Source organism: Galeopterus variegatus, unplaced genomic scaffold (assembly GCF_000696425.1).
Source record: "Galeopterus variegatus unplaced genomic scaffold, G_variegatus-3.0.2 Scaffold675, whole genome shotgun sequence".
Lineage (NCBI taxonomy): Eukaryota > Metazoa > Chordata > Mammalia > Dermoptera > Cynocephalidae > Galeopterus > Galeopterus variegatus.
In genome coordinates, this window is record NW_007726786.1 from 500,466 (window position 1) to 526,177 (window position 25,712).

At 37.4% G+C, this 25,712-nt stretch overlaps 1 protein-coding gene across 1 annotated transcript in view; it reads left to right on the top strand.

The window, feature by feature from the left end:
- Positions 1 to 552: 552 nt before the first annotated feature.
- The window catches only part of LOC103589341 (serine/threonine-protein kinase ULK4-like), a 59,072-nt gene continuing 33,912 nt past the window's right edge, over positions 553 to 25,712 (top strand). The window contains exons 1-8 of the mRNA XM_008571295.1: positions 553 to 690; positions 8,511 to 8,610; positions 10,301 to 10,440; positions 13,053 to 13,212; positions 16,934 to 17,035; positions 17,612 to 17,695; positions 19,782 to 19,857; positions 22,388 to 22,480. Of these exons, the coding sequence (XP_008569517.1) occupies positions 553 to 690; positions 8,511 to 8,610; positions 10,301 to 10,440; positions 13,053 to 13,212; positions 16,934 to 17,035; positions 17,612 to 17,695; positions 19,782 to 19,857; positions 22,388 to 22,480 (893 nt within the window). The remainder of the gene's footprint in view (positions 691 to 8,510; positions 8,611 to 10,300; positions 10,441 to 13,052; positions 13,213 to 16,933; positions 17,036 to 17,611; positions 17,696 to 19,781; positions 19,858 to 22,387; positions 22,481 to 25,712) is intronic.

The window sequence follows — 25,712 nt, forward strand, 5'->3', positions numbered from 1 at the left end:
TAGTCACCAAACAAAGAAACAATCAAAAAAACCCTGAAAATTAATTTAGCAAAGGAGGTAAAAGAGCTCTACAATTAAAACTGCAAATCAGTGCTGAAAGAAATGAAAGAGAACACAAAAAGATGGAAAGACATTCAATGCTCTTATGTGTGAATATGTGTGTTAGAAAAACAAGTGCTTGTCATCACTGTTTGCAATACCTGACATACATTTGAGTTACCTCAATAGTACTGTAAGTGAAGCTAGAATAAAAAAAAAAAAAAGATGTTGAGAGGGAGTTAAATGCTGATTTGTGAACTGTTTCTTTTATTTATTTTTTTCCCTTAACTTTGTTCATCTTACAGAAAGAACCACACTAGTATCCAATACTTGTAGGTGAATTTTCTGAACTTATAGAATTATTAGGTTTAGTTACTTATTAAATATCCTAGGCTAGGATATTTATCCTACACTAAATAATCATGCAACTAGCATGCATTTGTAAGTGTCATTTTTATTTACTTTTAGGAGCTGGAGGTGCTATTTTATCCTATGTGAGAAGTCAGCCCAGAGATGGAAAACTTTATTCTGTATGAAGAGATTGGCAGAGGAAGCAAGACTGTTGTTTATAAAGGTCGACGGAAAGGAACAATCAATTTTGTAGCTGTTCTTTGTACTGATAAGTGCAAAAGGCCTGAAATAACCAACTGGGTAAGTCAAGTGTGTTTCCATCCATCTGGGGAAAGACAGAGCTGTGATTAGATTGAAAAGGTAGCATGTAAACAGAAGCCGTTGAACTCACTATATGAAGTACCACATTTTCAGTCTGGAATGGACAACTTTCTATCTGTTTCAGTGCCAGCAATCTTGAATAATTACTAATAAACATATCCAAGTAATTTTTTTTTTGGTACAGGTCAGGGAAACTATGGTCTATATTAGGTCATTTACTTTGGAAATTTAGTGTATGAATATGAGGCTTTCCTAAGGAAGGACACTGAGTGAGCACTTAGGTTTGATGTAGCTGTGTCACTTCATAGCCTAGGCTTTTGGACCATACCAAGTTTTCTTTTTTTTTTTAAATTGTGGTAAAATACTCATAAAATTTATTGCCTTAATGATTTTGAATTGTACAATTCAGCGATAAGTATACTCATATTGCTGTGCACCCATCACCACCATCTATCTCCAAAACTCTTCATCTTGCGAAACTGAAACTCTATGCCCATTAAGTTCTTAACTCTTCATTTCTCCTCTTCCCACCTTTTGGCAACTATCATGCTATTTTCTATGATTTTGACTAATGCTAGGTGGGTTATGACAGTGATATCATGCAGTATTTTTTTTTTTTTTTGTGACTGGCTTATTTCACTTAATATAATGTCCTCAAGGTTCATCCATGTTTTGGCATATATCAGAATTTCCTCCTTTTTGAAGCTGAATCATATTCCATCATACATATATATAGTACCACACTTTGCTTATCCATTTGGCGGACACTTAAGTTGCTTCCATGTTTTGACTATTGTGAATAATGCTGCTACAAATATGCGGATACAAATGTCTCTTTCAGATCCTGCTTTCACTTCTTTTGGGTATTGCCTCTTGGAAAGAGGAAATAGACGTCATGATGAATGGGCACTACTGTCTTCTTTAACAAACTCTACAGCTAATGACTCCTTAAACTATGTGCATGAGTAACTTTCAGTAAAAGTAAATACATTAAAATTCAATAATAAGAAGGCAAGGGGCCGGCCGTGGCTCACTCGGGAGAGTGTGGTGCTGATAACACCAAAGCCACGGGTTCGGATCCCATATAGGGATGGCCGGTTGCTCACTGGGTGAGTGTGGTGCTGACAACACCAAGTCAGGGGTTAAGATCCCCTTACTGGTCATCTTTTAAGACAAAAAAAGAAAAAAGAAATAATAATAAGCCAAACATTCTAATAGAAAAATAAGCAAAGCACATTGAGACATTTATAAAATAATAAGATATCAATGACAATAAACATTTTAAATGTTCTCAGTCTCACTAGCAATTGAAGAAGTGTTATATTTTTTCAACTATTATTATTATTATTATTAGGAAAGATCAGTATTAACAATGGTAGCCTGTTTGGGTAGGGTATATCAAATCACTATTACTATTCATGTAAGTAGAAATTAATAATACAACTCTCAGCAGGGTTCTTTAGAGTAATTTCAGAAGTTTTTAAATGTTCATGTTCAGTTTTTTTTGGCCATAGAATAAGTCTTAATACATTTAAAAAGACTAAGGTCATATAATATATGTTCTCTGACCACATTAACAGAAGAAAATTTAGAAAACTCATATACGTGTGTGAAATTAAACAGCACTCTCCTAAATAAACAATGGGCACAAAGAAAAATCACAGGGAAATTAGAAAGTACTTTGAGATAAAAATCAAAGCACAACATATTAAAATCTATAGATGCAAGGCTCATGTGGTGCTTAGAAGAAAATTTATTCTTGTAAACACCTATATTAAAAATAAGAAAAATCTCAAATCGGTAATGTAAACTTCTACCTTCAGAAAATAAAAAAAGAGCAAACTAAACCAAAAGCAAATATAAGTAAGAAATAACAAATATTACAGCAGAAATATATGAAATAGGGAATTAAAAAACAGTAGAAAAAATCAACAAAACCAAAAGCTGATTCTTTAAACAGATCAAAATTTGCAAATCATTATCTAGACTGACCAAGAAAAAAAGAGGGAAGACCAAAATGGCTAAAATCAGAAGTAAAGCAGGAGCATTATTACACTGTCTTTTTCAGCAGTGAAGACAAAATCTCTGTTCTCAGAAAGCTTCTGTTTTATTTTTTTAAATTAAATTTTATTTATATTTATTTTTGTGGGGTACAATGTGTCGTTTAAATATATGCATGTCTTGCCCAATGATTCACTTAGGGTAGATAGCATAGTTTTGTCTGTATTAGTTCACTCCTTATCTTCCACCCCCACCCCCTCCCAGCCTCTGGTAACCATTATTCTATTCTCTACCTTTTTTTTTTGTTTAACACACAAAGGTTAATATCCTTATTGCAAAAAGAACTCTTAAAAATGAATTAGAAAAATCTAAGCTGAAATTTGGTGAAGCACATGAGCAGATAAGTCACATGTCCAAAGAAATACATGTGGTTAATAAGTATCTTCTAGGATCTGGTTGGGGGTAGGGCTGTCCTGGCCCCCAAGGATCTGAGGATCCCAGATATCGGGCTGGCTCCGTTGCTGGCCTGGATGTGCTGTGGCAGCAGTGGTAGCAGGGGTGGGGCTAGAGCCCAAGGCCCCCATCTCCCAGGACACCCCAGGTTTTGGGCTGGCTCCATTGCTGGCCTGGATGTGCTGCGAGGTGGTAGTAGCAGGGGAGGAGGTAGTGCCCAAGGCCCGCATCTCCCAGGACCCCCCAGGTGTTGGGCTGGCTTCCGTTGCTGGTGGTGGCGGGACAAGGCTAGGGCCCATGGCCCCAGTCTCCCAGAACCCCCCTGGGTGTCAGGCTGGAGGAAGCTTCTGTTTTAACTGGAAGAGAACTATATATAATAAACATATGGATTATTAGTGTTAATTGCTGGAAGAAAAATAAAGCAGGAGATAGAAAAGAGACTGATGATGGCTGTTGTATAGTTAGGATGGTCAGAAGGTTCTCTTTGAGGAGAAATGTGGGCACTGTGGTCTGCACATGGCAGCTTCCTAGTGGTGGCAGAGGCAATGTTCTAGAGATGACAGCTATTACAACTGTGATGGCAGGGTCCTCATTCCTCCATGTCCTGTTGGTGGCAGGGGCAGATGCTCTCTTGGTGGCTCAATTTATGGTGTGATTTTGGGAGTCTTTTCTAGAAAGTCAGCTTAGATTCTTTTTCATGACCCTTACCATCAGTTCTGTGAATTATCTGTGCCCGTTAAAAGTCCTTTTGTAACCAGAGTGGATTCTTTTTTTCTGCAACAAAAAGTATTGGCCAAATCATGTGGTGTGGCGGTCAAGTAAAGAAAATGATGCAGGGAGAAGAGAGAAATCAGTTGTATGAATTGCAGCTGATGAGGTGAGGATTAAGGATTTTGCAATGGAGAGGCCACTGATGACCTTGAAGAGAGTGACTTTGGTGAAGTGGGGAGGATGAAAGCAGGAATCGGAATGGATTTAAAGAGAAGTGGGAAGAGAAGGTAGAGGTCATTCTTAAGGAGTTTGCTGTATCAAGGAGCTGAGAAATAGGGTGATAGCTGGATGGGGATATGAGATTAAGATGGAAGGAATGATCAGGAGTAACTGATAGACAGAACTCCTGATAAGAGACCTGAAATTAAAGCAGGTGGTTCATTTTCTCTCATGTAAAGAAGTCTAGCACTTGTAAGCTGGTTCCACCACGTCATCAGTTCCCTGTATTTCCTCTCTTCGTTGCTTGGCTTATGTGCTCAAAGCCAGTTCACAGTTGCTGGATGGCCACTGCACCTTTAGTTTTCCAGGGAGGAAGAGGAGGAAAGGGGGTGCCAAGGAGTTACCTGGTGTCTTAAATAAACCCCCTTTAAAAGTTTTCCAGGAAACCTCAGCCAATGACCCTGTTAATGTCTTGTTTGTACTCCGTCCATCTCTGCAGGCGGTGAGGAAATGTTTTCTGGCCAGACACAAAGCTGTTTCCAATAGTATAGGGAATCTGTTATTAAGGACATAGGCAAGGTGGTTATTAGGTAAGCAATTAGCAACCTCTTATGAGAGATAATAACTGCAGTGTGTTTATATGCTGATGAAAATGATCCAGTAGCAAGGGAGAAATAGACAGCATAGGGTGAAGAGGAGACAGTTGTAGAACTGAAGTTTGAGGGAGGATGGGATCTTGTATACAAAAGGAGGTGTTGGCTTTTGAAAGGAACATGGATGGTTGAAGGAAGGCAGGTATTTGGGACAACATGCAAGTTGTTGATAGATTACATTCCCTTCTGGTTTCTCTGAATTAAGCAACATCATCAGGTAGGTGGTGGGAGGAGAAGAAGACAGTGTTAGAGGTCAGAGGAAAGAGGAGGCGTGAATGTCACTTAAAGGGCAGATTGTCTGGGGCCATTTGAGATTTGTGATCGTAAATTTAAAGTAGATCAGTCAGCATGGTTTGTGTCTGCTTCAGCTGCTTGGGTATATGCAGAGTGTGTGGAGGGTTGAATGCTAGCATGAGTGAGCCTAGAAAGTGAGTGTATCATAGGCTAGGATGTGTGAAAGAGATTTTGGAGGTAATGCAGTTTTTAGTACAAGTCTAGCAATGGCATTCAATAGAAATATAATGGGGCTACAAATCTAATTTTAAATTTCCTAGTAGCCACATTGAAAATGGAAAAAGAAATGGGTGAAATTAACGTAAGCAGTTTTTTTTGTGGGTGGGGTGCAGCTTGGCCAGTAAGGGGTTTTAAGAATATATTTTTTTAACCCAATGTATACAATGTATTATCATTTCAACATATACTCAGTATAAAAACTATTAATGAGATATTTTTCATCCTTTTTTTAGTATTAAGTCTTCAGAATCTGATGTGTATTTCATACTTGTAGCACATCTCTGTTCAGACAAGCTGCTTTTCATGTGCTCAGTAGCCCTGTGTGGCATGCGGCTCCTACATTGAACAGTGCAGGTGTATGGAGTAACCATGGATAGGTAGATGAGTAGAGGGAGGAGGCAAGATTGTGAAAGGCGATGTGGCCCAGCATCTGGGAGAGTAGGCATTGGGCGTATGTTGAGTGATGGAGGGTGCTGGCGGGATGTACTGGGGCCTGAATTCTGTTGGAATTGCCACACCTCCTTTATTTTTCATCAGGCCCTCCCCCTCTCCATGCCTGAATCAGTGGGTGTCCTTAAACATGTGCAGCAAGTGGTCCTCTTCATTGTCTGGTGGTCTTACTAGTTTTGTGGTTTTTGACAAGGTGCTCCTCAAATTCTCTCTTGGTCACTCTGATTATTGGTTTTCTCCTCATCTATCTTCTAAGTTATGTGACCCCATTTTCCTCTGTGTTATAGTATGAACCCATCTAGTTGTTCCCAGAGTGTTTCACTTTTAAAATAGGGAACTCCATATTTCTACAAGTTATGGGCCCTTTAGCTTGTGTTAAGTGACAGTAGAATTTGATGCTATTAAAAAAAATTTTTTTTTCAAATAATAGAATCTGAAGCACTTTGGTAGTTGTCCACAATTCTGGGTCTTGAAGGTTTGCTTCTAATGCACACATTTTTGTATTTAATGGAATTTTATTTTATTTATATATATATTATATACATATATATATTTTATTTATTTATTTATTTTTAAAAAGATAACCTGGGGGCTGGGGTGGCGCACTGCGCTAGTGCGCCGCTTGGGAAGCGCGGTGGCGCTCCTGCCGAGGGTTCGGATCCCACATACAGACCGGCCGCTCACTGGCTGAGCGAGGAGTGGGGGCAATACCGAGGGTTGCGATCCTGTAGCCGGTCCCGGTCTGGTCCGGGCGCAACACTGAGGGTTGCGATCCGTTGCCGGTCACGAAAAAAGACAAAAAAAAAAAAAAAAAAAAAAAAAAAGATGACCTGTAAGGGGATCTTAACCCTTGACTTGGTGTTGTCAGCACCATGCTCTCCCAAGTGAGCCATGGGCCAGCCCTTATTTTTTTATATTTTTGATGGCTGGCTGGCTGGTATGGGGAACTAAACTCTTGACATTGGTGTTACAAAGTTGTGCTGTAACCAACTGAACTAACTGGCTAGCTCTTTAATGGAATTAAAAAAAAATCCCAAAACAATTCGTATTTTTAACTGACAGGGAATTTTGCATTTTTATTTTTTGCTTTTGATGTACAAGTATTCTTAAGACCTAATGGAAATATACATTTTAATGTTAATGTGTTTATTGTAATGATTCCTCTTTTAATAATCTGGGTGAATTGATGACATTATAATCATTAAAAATATTTTTAAAAAGATTATAGAATACTTCTGAGAGTTCTTTTATTTTTTTCCTTTTTTAAATTTATTTTTTATTAGCATATTTATTATTACAAATCGTAATTATTTGTTATGCCTCTTACCTGACCAATCACTTCCCAAACTCCCCTCTCTCCCTCCCCTCCATCTCTAGTATCCTTGCTTTTGTTTTCTTCTTTTGAAAGTTTAATGTATTATTGTGGTCTTTTGTTTCCTCCCTTCCTCCTTTCCTTCCACTTATGAGTGAGGGCATGTGGTATTTTTCTTTCTGTGTCTGGCTTATATCACTTAACATAATTTTCTTCAGGCTCATCCATGTTGCTATAAATGGCAGAATTTCCTTTTTTTTTATGGCTGAGTAGTATTCCATTGTGTATATATACCACATTTTCCTTATGCAGTCATCCGTCGATAGACATTTAGGTTGGTTCCATAGTTTGGTTGTTGTAAATAGAGCTGCGATGAACATGGGAGTGCAGGTGTCCTTTGACATGATGAGTTCCATTCCTTTGGATATATACCCAGTAGTGGGATTGCTGGATCATATCATAGCTGTATCTGTAGTTGTCTCAGAAACCTCCATACTGTTTTCCATAATGGCTGTACTTATTTATAGTCCCACCAATAGTGTAGAAGAGTTCCCCTCTCCCTACATCCTCACCAGCATTTGAGTTCTTTTAAATATTATAAAAGTAATACATATTCATTGTAGAAACTTGGACAATACAGAAAAATGGATAGAAGAAAAAAAGTACCATTGTTCTGTCACCTGAAGGCAGCAATCACTGCTCATGTGGTGATTTCTTTCCTTCTGGTCTTTTTTTTCCCATGAGTTTTAAAAATGCTTTAATCACGGCATTATATAATTTTGTTTCTTACCTTTTTCATTTAACATTATAACATCATCATTTTTCCATGTTGTAAAATTAAATAGGGAGTCTAATATTGGCTTAATATTTTGTCAGTTTATAATACAGAAACTTCCTTAACTCTTACTGTGTTATTGAGCATTTAGGTTATTTTTACTTAAGAAGTGTTTTTTTTACTTTAAAGTTACTACTACTTTTGTCTGTGTTTTAAAAGTAATGTGTGTAGTTCCACCAATAACAGCAGCTATTTTGGAGGATACCTTCTGGTCATTTTCCTATAAGTGATTCTTTTGCAATTTGTATTTACACAAATACACAAAACAGTATTATGTATATTTCTAAAAGTTATTTTTAAGATTGTACATTAAATTAGCATTTTTCCATGTTACCATAATTTCTTTTTTTTTTTTTTTTGAGACCGGCAGCACCGCGCTCAGCCAGTGAACGCTGTAAGCGCACCGGTCATCCCTATATAGGATTCGAACCTGAGACGGGAGGGCTGCCGCGCTCCCAGTGCCGCACCCTCCTGAGTGCGCCGCGGGCTCGGCCCAATGTTACCATAATTTCTAATGTCTGTAGAGAATTCCACCAAATAAATTCCACCTTTCTAAAATCCATTTACCAATGATTTATTTAGGTGTTTCTCAGTAGATATAAGGGTTTTAAGAACTTTTTATTGTTAGAGTGAATGCTGTGTGTTTTTATAGGTCCGTCTCACCCATGAAATTAAACACAAGAATATTGTAACTTTTCATGAATGGTATGAAACCAGCAATCATCTCTGGCTCGTAGTGGAGCTTTGCACAGGTAAGAGTGTGTAAGAAGTGCCGTAAATGTAACCAATTTACGTAGTACTGAAAAAACATATGGTGTGAGTTTTGTTACTTTACTTTTGTCTTCTATTGCACATATAAGTAGTGTTGATATTATTTACTATTAACTTGAAAATGTATTGCTTGATGGATATTAGGGAACGGTAAAGAGCAAAGATGATTGGTGAAAGGAAGAATTATGTAAATTCAATTTGGGGTTGACTTTGATATATTAATAAATCACTTACATTGAGTAATGACAAAGAATCATTAAATATTAAGACATATCGTAATTATTACTAGCTTTAAGAATCTAAATGATTATATTGACAATTAGAATTTATAAAATTTAATCCTAAAAGACGTAATTTTGGATTAATAACTTATTTGCATTTTAATTTTCTGAATTAATAGGAAGGGATTATGGTTGGATTATTTCTTTAAATGTGTATACTCACAGGTTGTCAGGGGACATCCCTAGATTACTCTTTATTCCTGACCCCTGACCAGGCGTAATATCTTAACTCTAAAGTATTCCTGTTTGGAATGGTTCCTTACCCACCAAAACAAAATAAACAACCATCCCCCCAAAGTCACCTCTTACCTCCATCATAGTAATTCTTCTTTTTTTTTTTTTTTTGTCCTTTTTTGAGACCGGCCGCACCGCGCTCAGCCAGTGAGCGTCGGCCATCCCTATATAGGATCCGGACCGCGGTGGGAGCGCTACCGCGCTCCAGCGCCGCACTCTCTCCAGTGCACCACGGGCTCGGCCCTCCATCATAGTAATTCTAATTGAACTTTCAGATGCCAACAGAGACTTCACTTTTTCTGAGCTTGGCTGTTGTAATCTTGACCCTTTAAAAAAAAGTTGTCTTGAGCAGCCCATGGCGCACTGGGGAAAGTGCTGCGCTGGGAGCGCAGCAGCGCTCCCGCCCGCGGGTTCGGATCCTATATAGGGATGGCCAGTGCACTCACTGGCTGAGCGCGGTGCGGCCGGTCTCAAAAAGGACAAAAAATAAATAAATAAATAAATAAAAATAAAATAAAAAAAAGTTCGTTTCAGAGCTGGCCAGTTAGCTCAGCTGGTTAGAGTGTGGTGCTGATAACACCAATGTCTGGGGTTCGTTCTCTGTACCAGCCAGCCAAAAAAAAAAAAAAAAAAAAAAAAAGATTGTTTCTGGCACTTAGATGGCAGAACTGTAACTGGGATCCTGGAAGAATATAGCAACGGAATTTACAATGTGCTTGCCTTTGGCCTTTTATGTTATCAGTGGTGTACTCTAAGGATGGTGATTGTTAAGGAAAGGCAATGTCCTTTTTCCATGCAGTACTTTGCAGAATGTGACCTGACTTTACACATGAGTAAATGAGACTATAAATTGCATAATGTGACTTAAGTGCACAGTTTTGAGAGTATTTAACACTGATTTTTGTTGCTGTTCATTTCTTGGGGGACCTGACGGAGTGGGCACTCTCCTCGAGCTGCTCAGGAGTGTGGGCACAGACTTTTTTTTACAGTGCTTTGATGACTGTGTTCACTCACATGTGTGTTTACCCTGCCAGACTGTCAGGGTTTGCTGTCTTGATCATTTTTTAATGCTCAGTGTCTGGCAGTATAGAACCTCTCAGAGACATTCTGTGATGTTGGTGTGTTGAAATAGGTGGTTTCAACCATCTTCTTGCAGGTGGTTCCTTGGAAAAGGTTATTGCTCAAGATGAAAACCTCCCAGAAGATGTTGTGAGAGAATTTGGGATTGACCTGATTACTGGATTATATCACCTTCATAAACTTGGCATTCTCTTTTGTGACATTTCTCCTGGGAAGGTAATTAATGAAAGTTTTGATTTCCTAACTGATTGTGTCTCAATTTAGAGTGCTTTTTCAGAGGTGTTTTTATTTTTAGATAAAAATCTGGTATAGAACATCTTGAAATTTTAGCTACCTATTTAAGTAGCTTTTTGAATGTAAAATCTCTCCTCCTTTCAGAGCTATGAGTAATTATTACTTATTACTGCTGCTAAAGTATATTGTGAGTGATGAGCCTATAAGAAAATACTCTCTTAGCTCTTAAATCGTAGTATGCATGTATGAACCATTATTTTAGCTTGATAATGGCATTCTTGGCTATACATGTATGATTCCTGATGTTATCGATCAAATATTTTCTTTTTTGTTAAAATTAATTATCCATAACAAAATCTGATTCAGTGCAGTAGAGTTATAAAACCAGCTTAGTTTCCGAGTTGCGTTCAACAGTGACACTTAGGAGCCATGTGATCCTGGATAAGTTACCCTGCCTGTCTGTGCCTTAGTTTCCTTGTCTGTGATATGGAGATATTTTTGAGGTGGTTTGTGAGGATTACATATTATATTTAGATTAAGCTTCTAGGCACTTTCTGGTAGGTAGTGTGCTTGCAAGCAATGATACCTATTACTGTCTTTATAAGTATATACTCTTAGGAATTGTACATATTACTGGTCTGAGTTTTAACTTCTTTTCCTTTAATATATGCCAGTGAAATGAAAAGTTGAATATTTCACTTTTTAACTTTATTTTTGTAGGCCATCTACATGAGAAGATATTAAGCCCTCCCCCAAAACTTCAAAACAACCCTGTATATAAAGAGAAAAATAAAAAATTAAAAAACCCTGTATAATGAATAACAGTTCTTGTTGGAGATGTATATATACTTACCTCAAGTCTGCAGCCACACAACTGTCATTGTACTCTGAAAGCTGCTATAGACAATATGTAAAAATGCATGAGTATGGCTATGTTTCAATAACTTTATTTATGGACACTGAAATTTAAATTTTATATAATATTCATGTCAAGAAATATTCTTTTGATTTTTTTCAACCATTTAAAAATATAAAAACCATTATTAGCTCACAGCTGTACAAACACAGGCGGTGGCTAGGATTTGACCCAGAGGCTGTATTTGCTCATATCCATGTAGGAATTATTTAATGAGGTCTATTATCAGCAGTTATGATCTAAGACATTCAGTTTGATTTGTAAAGTAACCTGTAGTCTAGAACAGGGTAGGCAGAGGTTGGGCAGGATTCTCGTTTCTGTACATAAAGTTTTATTGCAGTGCAGCCACACCCTTTATTTATTGTCAGTGGCTACTGTTGTACAGCAAGAGTAGAACTGATAGTCAAGACTGTATGGCTTGCAAAGTCTAAAATATTTATTTGGCTGGCTTTTTTTAAAAAAACAAGTTTATGGGGCTGGCTGGTTAGCTCAGTTGGTTAGAGTGCGGTGTATAAAACCAAGATCGATTGTTCAGATCCCCCTACTGGCCAGATGCAAAAAGAAAAAAAAAAAAGTGAAAAAAAAAAGTTTACAGACCCCTGCCAATGGTTCTCAAAGTTTGTTCCCTGAATCAGCAATGTCAGTATGACTTGGGACTTGTTAGAAATGCAGGCTCTTGGCCCCCATCCCTGCCCAGACCTGTTGAATCAGAAACTGGTCGGGTAGTGACTAGTCGTCTGCGCTTTAACAAGTCCTCCAAGGGATTCTGATGATCAAATAAATATAAAAGCCGCTGTTGATACTAACAGAAATTCTTAGTATTTGTGACTAGAAATTAAAGATTAACTTCAAATTGCTTTTAAAAACAAAAAAACCCCCTGATCCATTACAACTATCCAGAAATATTTTTAAAGACTCTAGAGGAAATGATAAAAGTCATAGAACACTGGTTCCTAGCATGGCTTCAATAATCAACAGATAACTTCTTTTTTTATTTTTATTTTTTTTTGGTGGCTGTCTGGTATGGACCAAGTGAGCTAACTGGCCAGCCCCTCAACAGATAACTTCTAATCTTCATAATCAGATTATGTTAGCAGACTTGAGCGCTTATCTCATGCCAGTGATGGTTAAGCCCGTTGAATATATAATTTCAATGAACCCTTACAATAGTCTGAAGAGTTAGGTATTATTTTTCCCATTTTATAGATGAAGAGACTGAGGATTAAAAAGGTTAAATAAGTTCTTCAGGGTCACACAGCATGTAAGTGGTGGATTAGGGGCTCAAATCCAGATCTTTAACTTTAAAACCTTAGTTTTAACTCTACATTTTACTTCCTCTCTTGAATGAACAATACTTCAGGCAGGTGGGTTTTCAAATCCTCTTTTATCTATCACTGAAGGTTGGTAAGTATACAATGTTCTTTATCTTTCCCAAAAGCTTAAGGTTTCCCTCTGTGGTTATGTGATGTGTTTATTATATACATCTGAGAATGGACAATTATTATTAAAATGGTGGATTTATTTAGCTTCTTTTTGAAAAAGTTGTAAGCATTTATTTTTCTGGGTTGTGATGAAACAAGAAAGCTGATGCTCAAAAGTTCTTTAGTGTAATTATGAGAGGTACTGTTGGATGTGCAAATTGAATTTGTTTCTGAGAACAGTTTTTTAATCTTCATAGATACTCTTGGAAGGGCCTGGTACATTGAAGTTCAGTAATTTTTGCCTGGCAAAAGTGGAAGGTGAAAATCTGGAAGAGTTCTTTGCTCTGGTGGCAGCAGAAGAAGGAAGTGATAGTGGGGAAAATGTACTGAAGAAAAGCATGAAAAGTAGAGTCAAAGGTATGTGGACCTGGAGAGCTTAAAGATCATAACTCTAGTTATGGGCCACCCAAGTCCCGTGTTTAGGAGATAATGTCAATCTGTTATTTTGTCAGTCCAATATTGTATTTAAATAGTGGCCAGGAGAGGTCTAGTAGGAATGGTTTTGTACATGGCCTAAAGTTTTCCATGTGGATCAAATACTGTGTTGGGCATGGAAACCTTTAACAAAGCCTGTGTCTTGTCCTTAGTTTATGTTTCTGACTACTCATTAGAACATAAAGTGGGGGGGGGGGGTTCAGCACTTAGTACACTGCCTGGCAAACAATAGTGGCTTGATAGATATTTGCTCAACATTGATGAGTGGATGATATTCTGCAATTAAGGCATCTTTCTAAGGGTGCATTCTTGGCAGATGTTTTTGACAGCGAGATGGGGCAGGGATGTTAAGACTGCTGTATTGAAAGGAGAGTCTGAAAGTGATATTTCTTCTATCTTTTGGGTAAAGATCTTTCCTTCTCAAGTTCCATGAACAGGTACTTGAGACTTTGGGTCACTAAAGCTCTGTAACACCATGATTGTCAGTTAAGTTGGGTGACAGATGAAAGAGAGGGGGGCATCCATGGGCTTGGTATTCATGTGGCCCAGGGATGAGAAAGATGAGGGAAAAGGATAGGGAGCAGCCGGTTAATTGTAGGCTCTATAAATATGACCAAAGAAGATGTAACATTCAGGGCAGGTCTTGTATACAGTAAGATTTTGTGCCCAAGAAGAAGGGTTTTAGGGTCTCCAAATAGCATTCCATAGAATGACCAGCATTCTATGAAAATGACTATTGTGGACTATGTTAGTGGAATATTAAGTTCTGAATTATTATTGGTCATTTTATTAGAAAACAAGGAAGGTGGTATATTTCTGTAATACATATTTAATAAGGGAAGAGGGGTGTGTTGTAGAGAAATAGGTCAGAAGTTCTAGAAGTGATCCTCAGTTACTTCTGAGCTTAATTTAAGAATAGTCTCCATGCTGGGGCAAGTTAACCTCTTTGGCCAAGGGTGGAGGATGCCCTTGTAATCAACAGGGCAGAATCAGTCCTGACCTTTGGGGATCATCCACGTCATATGCAACTCACCGTCACATCCCTGTGGTATAAAGAGGAAAGTAAAAAGTAAAGCCCCTTTTATTTTTCTCTGGAGCCTTTGAGAATTTACAGCTGAAGTGTGGTGATGAACAAGGCACATGAAATAAACATATATGAGTGGCTGTGTGTTGTAGGGGAGCCATAAAAAACCTATTAACAATGATTCTGATGTTAGATACTGATGAATGAAAGAGAAAAAATTTTTGGTTGGGCTGTGTAAAGGTGGTATTGCAAAGAGGTTCTAATAAGGACACCTGGATGCTAGTTCTGTTTTTGTGTCCAACTGTGTAACCTTGAGAGCAATGTCACATAGCTTCAAGGAGTCTTAATTTCCTGTGTAGTTAGAGAGTTGTAGTGGATCATGGGTCCCAAACTCCAGGGTCGGGAAAGTTATATAAATGAATTAAGTGGCCCAGTTTAAGAGGGAGTGATGGAGGTCATGTCAAACTGGGCTCAGTTCTGGCCCAGTGTTATTGATTGATACAGAAACTGGAAATCTGGGCTGATTTATGAAATGAGTTTCAAATTTAGAATCCTCTACCTGCAGACTAGAATTCAATTTCTTGATCTGGTCTTTGATTGCTTCTCTATTCTTATGACCATGGGAATGTGCCTTGCTGTCCTTCAACTACAGGGAACATAATTGACCAAGGCCTCTAGCTACTTGAGGAGGAAATCCATTACTGTGTTTGCTGTGAAGCCACACTTCTTATGAGCTGTGCCCAGCTAATGACGGAGCATGGTGGGGATACAAAGGCAGGCCTATTCCTGGGCTGACGTTGATTCAAAGATTCTCAGTGACCTTGATCAACCTTTCTTAGACTGCATGGCATCTATCTAAGTATACCTCATTTAACCTTCCTTCCCTCTCTTGTCACGTGAGTCTAGCCTGGATTGTGGTCTGACCAGCTCTCATAGACATTTCCTGTAATAAAATCCTTGCATGGTTATCCTATCTTGATGTCTGCTTCTTGGAGGAGCCAGACTAACAGTTCTCTGCTTTGGTTGAATGTGTCCCCCAAAGGTTCATGTATTGGAATTTAATCCCCACTACAACAATGTTGAGGACGGGAAATCCTATTATGATGATTGAAAGGTGAGGCCTTAAAGAGGTGATTAGATTATGAGGGGTTCTCTGCTTTGGTTGAATGTGTCCCCCAAAGGTTCATGTATTGGAATTTAATCCCCACTATAACAATGTTGAGGACGGGAAATCCTATTATGATGATTGAAAGGTGAGGCCTTAAAGAGGTGATTAGATTATGAGGGCAGTACCCTCGTGAATGGATTGATCCATTCATGGAGTAATAAATTGGTTTAATGAGTGGTAATGGGCATGGTTCTGATGGCTTTAAAAGGAGAGCAAGTGAAGAGGTTAGTTCTCTCTCAGCCATTCACCATGTGATACCCTGAATTGCTGTGGAGAGTCACACCAAGAATAAGGCCCTTACTAGATGTATTCCCTAGGTTTTGGATTTCCCAGTCTCTGAAACTATAAGAAATACATTTTATTTCTTTATAAACTACCCAGTTTCAGGAATTCTTTTATGAGCAACAGAAAGGGACTAATTCATCATCCCCCACCACTCTCTGCTTTAGCTTTATGTCCCAGCAGCATTCTGTGTTTAGTTTCTTGCACATGTGCCCTTACTCCAGTGCCCTTACTCTTTTGGTTCTCCTGCTTTTCTTTCCTGGTGGCAGCTTTTTTGAGGGAGACTTCTTTACTTCTTTGCCCTCTGGTTGGCAGAATTTTATTGGACTGAATACTTAGGTGTTGGTTCTTTTTTTTCTATTACTCTTATGATATTCTGTGCATAAATCAGTCATTGAACTTACGCTGTAATAAATTTTTTGTGTTGGTCTTTCCCATTTGTTTGTGAATGTAAGGCTTTATATCCGTTCTATTTTATATATTCTTTGTATTTTTTTTTAAATTTCTTTGTTAGCATATTTTTTTTGTTAATTCCATATTCGTTAATTTGAGAAAAATTTAGGCATGTTCTAGGTACTGGGAATATGGATGTGAACAAAGGCAAAAATCCCTGCCCTAAGTGAACTTACATTTCCAGTGGAGTTAGACATTCATATTCAACAAATACTGTTGAAACATCTATTAAGTGTTGGGCGGGATGCCTGGGCATCCCATGGGTCTTATTTATCTTTGTTTTCTCAGCATCTAGTGCAGACAGATAGGCCCTCTATAATGTTTTTTGAACAAGTGAGTAACAAATAAACTTTTGTTGTTAATCCAGTGGAATTTGGGGGTTATTACTGCTGCTTAACCTATTCTAATTGAAATAGCATAAAGGAAGTTTCTTTTCTTTTGAGTATTTAAATTGTTAATTAAAAAAAAGAGTATTACCTGAATTTGCCACACCTCTCATTCAGATGGATTTTCAAAATGTTTATATTCATACAGTCCTTCGTAAAATGTGACCTTAAAATTAGAAAACATTTTAAAATGTGAAATGCACATGAAGTTTTATTCATGTGTATGTTTTCCTCCTGTCTTTTTTCATCTCACCAGGTTTCTCTCAGGTAGGTTTGTGTTGGGAACAATACGAATGTCTCACAGAGTTGTTCTTTGTACTTTGTTTTTAGGATCTCCTATTTATACAGCACCAGAAATTGTGAAGGGTACTGACTTCTCCATCACCAGTGACCTCTGGTCTTTGGGCTGTCTGCTTTATGAAATGTTTTCAGGTGATTATTTTCTGGTTCAGTATAAAATCAGAGCTAGACTAAAACAAACAAACAGAAACACCAGAAAAACCCAGTAAGTCTGTAGTTTGCAAATATTTTATCTATAAGATGTCAAAAAGCTGGTTTTGTTAAATTTTTCTGTATATTGATTTTGGCTAAATTGCTTGGTATCTAGGCGTATGCAGGTTCCTAGGTACTTTCTGACATATAGGTAATTTTTCATGATAATCTGGAATGTTGAAATGTGCCTAACTTTTAAAAACAGTGATTATTAGTAGAAATTTTTGTCAAGGGGCCTGAAATTATTCAGATGTGTTGAGTGGCCCATGTGGCCCTTGGCTCATACTAGTGGTCCATCCATGTGTGAATTTGTGTACTTAAGATGATACATTTTGAATTAGAGAAATATAAAAATAGACAGTGCCTGGTACATACTAGGCATTCAATAATTAGTTATTGTTATATACTTTTTCTGTAAATTATGTAATCCTGAAATTATCTGTAGTTGATATTAGTTTAGAATTATCTGTGATAGCAAACTGTTGTTTAATTTTGCAAGTTTTCATATGATTTCAGGCAAACCTCCATTCTCCTCAGAAAATGTTTCAGAATTAATTCAAAAGATTTTATTTGAAGATCCTTTGCCACCTATTCCAAAAGGTAAGATTTCTTATGATAAATGCAGTTAATTTGCATTCTAAACTGATTGAAGGTGCACCTTTATGCAAAGTCTATTTTTATTGATTCATAACCCCCAGTTATATTTTATAAATAGTCCCAAATTGATATTTTTAGAAATGTTAGCATTTTCTTTGCAATTTATTTTAGATACTAAAATGGAAAACAAAATACTACTAATAGCTTCCCTCGTTTAAAAACACAAATTATTTTGTGCTCATGTCACAAGAAGTCTGGTTTAAAGATTTAAAAACTTCAAACCTTTATATAATACTGACTTTTGTATTTACCATTTATTTAATTTACTTGTATCCATGTGGTTATTTCTATCTAGTATTTGAATAGGAACACATCAGGCATTTCTCATTTCTTGGCTTAATGTATCGGAATGCTACCATTACAAGTTTTAAAAATCTTTTAAACCTAGATATAGTTGTAGTATTTTAAAAGTGTTGGGACTTGGGCCGGCCCGGTGGCGCACTGCTACAGTGCGCTGCTTGGGAGCGCGGCGGCGCTCCCACTGAGGGTTCGGATCCCACATACAGACCGGCTGCTCACTGGCTGAGCGAGGTGCGGGCGCAACACCGAGGGTTGCGATCCCGTTGCCAGTCCCGGCCCGGTACGGGCGCGACACTGAGGGTTGCGATCCGTTGCCGGTCACGAAAAAAGACAAAAGGGAAAAAAAAAAATAATAAAAAAAAATAAAAGTGTTGGGACTTTAATCATACAAGTTGTGGTTAGTATATAACAATCTACCACTAGCAGTAATTTTAAGAAAAGAACAGAAAAATGAAAGAAGGCACAGACATAGTAAAACATTTTGTTGTACACCATAAAAGAAATTAATCTTAAGACACATAAATGGAAACAGATTCTACAAAAATTGTGCTTTGAGTTTTTTAAAAAAATAAAATTTTCAGAAGTAACAAATGGAGGAAATAGGAATACAGAATATTTTCAATATTTCAAGAATCATCCTAGGTGAAAAAATTCCTTATTTTGAAAATAGCCTATATTTCTTAAAACAAGAGCTGAATTTCTTTTTTCTTTCATTAGCTTTGTCTTAGTTTTTGCAGAAATCAGTCATTTCTGTAATGGTGGCCTCTGATTTCTTTGTTTTAAAAGCTCACAGTGCTGACTATTGTTTCTCCTGTAAATTAAAGATTTTTATGCAGAGAAGAGAAATCTGAAAATGAAGCTGTTGAGGGTTTGGTCAAGATATCACTGGTGGCCCAAGCTTAGTTATTTCATGGGAATCTTCATCAGATGGTGGCCATGGTGCCACCTGTTTGATTACTTTGTCTCAAGGGTGGTTGGAGATGGTGTTTAGTCATTTTCTTCATGGGCACTTGTTTTAACTGTAGGCTGATGAAGTGGCCATGGTATATATCTATCTAATTAAAAAAGTCAAAATATTATTGGACAGTGTCATAATGTTGTAATATTTATTACTTCAAAATAAAGAAAAGAGGGATTGTGAGTATTCTAATCATAGTATGTTATAACAGAGAGTTGGTCAGTTATGAATGTTCAGAGAATGAGACGTAGTTAATAGTGGAAGACAAGAGCATGAGTTTGTCAGACTGATTCTTATTGGGCTTGTTCAATAAAGAAAGAGATTAGTGGTTAGTTAAGACTTAGTTTTTGAGATTCTTTTTTTTGTGTGTGTGTGATCTAGGAATAAAGGGATCCGAACCCTCGGACGGGAGTGCTGCCGCGCTTCCCAAGCGGGCGCACTATCCAGTGCGCCACCGGGCCGGCCCAAGACTTAGTTTTTGAGATTCTTTTTTTTGTGTGTGTGTGATCTAGGAATAAAAGTGCGCCGCCACGCTCCCAAGCGGCGCACTGTAGCAGTGCGCCACCGGGCCGGCCCTCAGTGTTCTCTTAAAAGCATTTTATGTGTGTGTCTGGCTATTTGGTGTGAACAAACAAAAACTAATTAGTTTATATGCTTAAAATACGATTACTTTAAATGTTGATATAGGATATTGAAATACTCGTAAAGTTGATGTGTTATATATTCATCTACTTATCACCTTTTCCTTCTTGGAAATTAATTTGTTTATAGATTCTTCTCTCCCTAAAGCTTCTTCAGATTTTATTAATTTGCTTGATGGGCTACTTCAAAGAGATCCTCAGAAAAGGTATGAATGATATTTTAATGTGAATGAATAATGGAATTTTTTTTTCCCTTTCATGTGTTTCTAAAATAGTGCTGTTCTTAAATGTACAAATAGCTGTTCAAATTACTTTTTTTTTTTCACTCTCAGTTTGCAGTTGTTCTGGGTTTTTTTTTCCATTTAAAAAAAAAATTGTGGTAAAGTAAAATATATAAGGATTGATGTTTTAGACATTTTAAAACATACAATAGCATAGAATTCATTACATTCTCAAAGCTATGTAACCACCACCTCTGTCTATTTCCAAAACGTTTTTGTCATCCTAACATAAACTCTGTACCCATTAAGCAATAGCTTCTTATTATTCTGTCCCTGCAAGTATTTTTAATCGTGAGAAAGTCAGTTTCTTTTTTTTTTTTACATATTAAATAGTTGCCTAGTAGTTGACAGATATTCTTGTAATTCCCAAATCCAAGAAGTGCATTTCTTTCCATTGTGTACTTTAGGCTAAAACTATTTTAGATTATTTAACTGGGATGCTACTGTCAAGATGGCTAAAGTACTAACTGTAAACTGAGTGATATTTTGATGTGATATATTTTTATGATAATTCTGTCATAATGGGGCTATCAGGTGAAAGGATAATAGACACATTGTGAATTTTCTATGTTGCAGTGATAGCAAAGTTAGAAATCGTTGTGGCACAGGGTAGAGGAGGTTAGGATGAGATGGGGGAGTAGAAAAGGGGTCTCCTTGGTTAGGGAGACAAGAGAAACTAGTTTCTTTCTTTCTTTTTTTTTTTTCTTTATTTAAGGTGTTGTCAGCACCACACTCTCCAAAGTGAGCAAACTGGCCATCCCTATATGGGATCCAAACCCATGGCCTTGGTGTCATCAGCACCACACTCTCCTGAGTGAGCCACGGGCCGGCCCCAGAGAAACTAGTTTCTAGTTATGTTTTTGCTACTAGATAATTGGGTGTGGAGGGTGTTTAGGTAAGTTTTTGATGTCTCCTCTTTCAGAGTATAAAATAGAGAATAAATTTAGTGTCACATAAAATAATCCATTATCTACTTTTATTAAATATATGAAAAAAACTGCAGGACAAACCTCCTTTGCGCTTACATTAGAATGCTTTCAGGATTAGTGTTATTTTGGTGGATAATCTTTCAGACGTCTTTTGATAGGATATAAATATACCTCATTTATTTAGGATGGCATATCTACATAAGCCTACATTTATGCCCCATATTATATAATTTTTTGCTTAAATGGGACCACTTCATAACCTACTTTTTTCTCATTGTATGTTTTTTCATATCAATAAATACATATCTGCTTAATTCTCTTAAATGGCTGCAGAATGTACTTGGAATAATCTATAATAAGCATTTAGAATGTTTCTTGATTTGGAATATTATATATTTGCTGTAATGAATATCCTTTTATGAGGTTTTTTGTTTTTTGCTTCTCTTTGGCAGTGACCTCCTGTGTATAAATTTCTTGAAGTGAGATTGCTGGCCAAAGGGTAGGAGCATTAAAAAGTTTGACACACTTGATGCATTCTAGGAACATGTGCTGATTTATACTTTCAGCAACAAGAGAAGGAAAGCTCCTTCCCTTCCACCATTACCTACAGTGAGCTTTGTTGATCTTTTACATTTTTGCTAGTCTCATGGATGAGAAATAAATTTCACTTTATTGGCCATTTTTATTTCTCTTTTGGTGAATTATAAGAGCCCTTTGTATAAAAGGTATATGTGGTTGCCAATTCTTTCTCTTTATTATTCATGTTTTACTTTTGATCAAAGTAATTTTTATTTAATACAGACATTTTAAATAATTAAACAAATATAAATTCCTTTCTTTTTTGTTTCTAAATTTCAATCAAGCTTAATTTTCCCAGTCTGATGAGTATGACTAGAGGTATACCCTATTATAGTAAAACTTAATGTTTTGAAAATTAGCAAGGGTTTTAGATACTTAAAGTCATTCTAATGTGAGTGAACTAGCTAGGTAACATTATTTTGACCCCTAAACAGAGGTGTGACTGTATATAGTTTTGAAGCTGATATTCTTGTTTATTTCTGAATGAAGTTCTACAAATGAAGTTCCAGGACTGACATGTGTCAAACAGGGTAACTAAAATAGCGATGAATCTCTTGGGAAATAAAGGATGAGAGAGTTATAATTGATAAAATCTGATATATTTACTTTAGAATTTCAAATTATTTATAGACTCTCTTCATACATCGGTTGGAGAACCTGAAATGTTTTCATCAGACTCTATGGGATATAAACCCTGAGACTTCTAATACTTATTTGTCAGACTGTTTCATTCTGTACCATTGTAGGCTTCCGAATGATTTCTTCTGATTTTGCTGTCAAGAGAATTGCATACTAAAATCAAAGTAAAATATAAAACGATTTCAGATACATTTGTATGGAGATATTTATAAATTGTAAAATCTGATATATTTAATTGGGACATGTTCTCGGAATTCTCCATGGTAAATTATGTTTAAATAGAGTTTTAACATTTATGTTTTATAAAGATTAACTTGGACAGGCCTACTGCAGCATCCATTTTGGAAGAATGCTTTCACTAGAGAAGATGAGGAATCAAGCATTGAGGATTTCAACTTCAGGTAGCATAAACTTGTCTTTGCTTGGGGCATAGTTATTGAACACTCATGCCCATTACTATGCTAATACTATAACATCAGTGACCTTAATTTCTATGCTTTCATGGTAAGAGAAAATCTAGCATTTGTTGAATTAAGGGTTGCTTTTAAAGAGTTTGGTTATGATCTTTTTGTGTTCTTGATTTTGCTCATTTTAAAAAAAAATCAATTGTTCAATCAGTGATTTAGTATGGTAGTCATTAGTCCTGTTCACCAAATACATCTGGCTTCTTGACAGATGTACGTGGTAGGATCTCATTCCCATTTTAAGGTAGGTGTGCTCATGTGACTTGCCTTGGCTAACGAAACGTGAGCAGAAATTGTTATGGCAGAAGCTGCCAAAAGGAAATGCAGACACTCGGAGAGATGGAGAAGTCAGATGAGTTATTATGCCGGCAGTCTCAGGGGAACTACCCAAAAACCTGAGCCCCGAATGCACGGTGAACTAAGGTTATATACTTTTCTTGAGCAAGTAAGCAAGCTTTTCTGCTGGCTCTCCGTCTGTATTTAGGCAGAATTACCTAAATTGGGGTCTTTTACCAGGTGGTTAAAAGTGGGTAAGGGGCTTTGGGTAGGGGGCTTCACCAGGTGGGCAAACTGGGTTATGGGATGGGAAATGTGGTTGGAAGCTTTCTGCAACATGAGCTAGAGACCAACTCTGTCTCTCATACATACAGGAAATGGTGACAGGCTGAGGTTCAACTCAGTCTCTCACACAGGAAGGTCAAAAAACCTGACAGGCTTGCAAACCACAGAGTTGTAGAGCTCAGAAATGCATTCAGCTGTTAACCCTTGACACAACTCTAGTTATTACTTACATACAGGCAGATATTAGCTGAAAAATTAAAATAAGGATTAAAACAAGGAGAGGACAAGGAATTTAGCCACTTCAAAATGATGTGTATTATTTCCAGGTAGAATCTTTAAGAGCAAGTGTGCGATTTGCTACATATCTTCCTTCTGATGAGGTAATTGGGAAGAAAAATGTAAAAATGGAGTTGACGTAAGCCTGGGTCGTCTTTTTTTTGTATTTTTTAAAGAGGCTCAAACAACTGTATTTTCATTCAACCTTGGCTCTTGGCTGCCCAAGAGGAGGACAGTAGAGGTCAGCCACAGAGGAAAGCTGGTTCCAAGCCCCAACTGTCCTTCCCCTTATCCCCAGACCAATGAACATCCACCTGCATGGTGTCAAGCCCTAGGATAACCCTGCAGGCCCCACAAGGCTGGCTTTTGTCCTCTCTCACTCCTTCCAGCTCCTTGCTCATCCTCAGGCCTCAGCTGGCCCCTTCCTCAATGGCCTGGGACAGTCGGACGTGTGGAGGCAGCAGAGCCCAGCCCTGGCCCCCATCAGCCTGGGTACTGAGTGACTGTGGTGAACATGGTTTTCCTACTAGCCTTCAATGGCTGTATGAATGAATGAGACATAAAGTTATGAGATTTTAAGTCACTAGGATTTGGTAGTTGGATATTACCACTGCATAACCTAGTTCGTCTTGCCTCATATACTTCATTTTTATTATAAAATCTTCTTAGCCCAGGACACTGAACAAACTGATGGTGTCTGGAAAAGAGCAAGGTGAGGAGTAGTTGAGTAATAGTTGAATCATAGTTGACTAATTTTTCCCCCTCAACTTATTCAGTGGTAAATGGTTGTCTGCTTCTTAATTTTGTATTGGGCATGAAGGCCTGAATTCTGTTTAATATCTCTCCCAAACTTCAGTTTTGTGATCCAGTGAGCTTCAGCTGTGTTCTCACTGTTGTATTAGGCTCTATGGGAGCTACAGAGAGGTTTGTTACAGCTCCCACCTTCCAGTTGCTTATATTCTGGCATAAAGTCAGTATCATATGAAAAAGCTAATACCTTGGTAGTCTTGGCAAACTGGATTCTGGTCCTGGTCTGTAAGTATCAACAAGTCACAGAACACCTTTGACCCTTAGTTTATTGTCAGAGAGAATTCCTGCTCTGCTACTTTCCCCACGGAGTTGTTGGGGAAAGTATCTGAGATCATATAAATGGAAATACTTGGAAAAATGTAGACGATTATACAAGTAGATATTATTAATTCTTTGCTTTACCCTATTCTCTTTTTTGTTCTGCGAGATGAATATTGAGATCTTTGCAAGTTATGGAATACAGTAATGTGACTTAGTTAAAAGCTTTTTGTCTTTTAGTTTGTATGTACTTAGAAATGTAGGAAAAATCTTGTCATCACTAATAAAAGATTTTTATGTTAATTATAAGTCTCTTACATAAGCAGTCATGTCATCTGCTAATAGGGATGGTTTTATTTCTTTTTGATCTGTATGTCTTTTTTTTTTTTTTTTGCCTTGTTGCTTTTGCTATGCCGTTTCCAGTGAAATATTGAAACGGGAATGATGAAAGTAGACATTTTTGCCTGGTTTCTAATTTTAGGGCAGAAGCATTCAGTCTTTCCCCATTAAGTATTATGTTACCTAGAGGTTTCTGTAGCTGCCCTTTTTCAGTTTGCATGAATGATGAATTTTGTTAAATGTTTTTTTCTCTAGCATTTGATGTGATCATGTGATCTTTCTTCTTTAGGCTCTTACTATGGTGGATGACATTAATTGGTTTTCACATACTGAGCCAGCCTTGCATTCCCACAAGAAACTCTAATTGGTCATGGCGTATTATAATTTTTATGTCTTGCTAGATGCATTTGGATGCAAGTGGCAGGAGGACAGCGAAAGTGAAAAAGAGCGGAGTAGCATGGATTTGCTTCATGTTCTTGGGTACATAGCTCTCTGGTCAGAGGAAAAGTTTCCCCTCTTTCAGAGTTTTAGGCACTGGCCAGCGGCTACTGCTGTCCCCAACCAGCTGCTGCAGGATTACCTGGAGGCTGCTCAGGACAAAAGGGAAAAAAGAAAAACAAACCAGGCCGGCCCGTGGCTCACTTGGTAGAGTGCGGTGCTGATAACACCAAGGCCACGGGTTCGGATCCTATATAGGGATGGCCGGTTTGCTCGCTGGCTGAGCATGGTGCTCACAACACCAAGTCAAGGGTTAAGATCCCCTTACCGGTCATCTTTTTAAAAAAAAAAAAAAAAAAAAGAAAAACAAACCAGGCGATTTACCCTTCCCTCTCTGACCTTTAGGGTCTCTCTTTCCCAATCCTTGGAACAGAAATAGAGGACTTCTCTTGAGGTTCTTTTTTTTTTTTTTTTTTTTTTTTTTTTT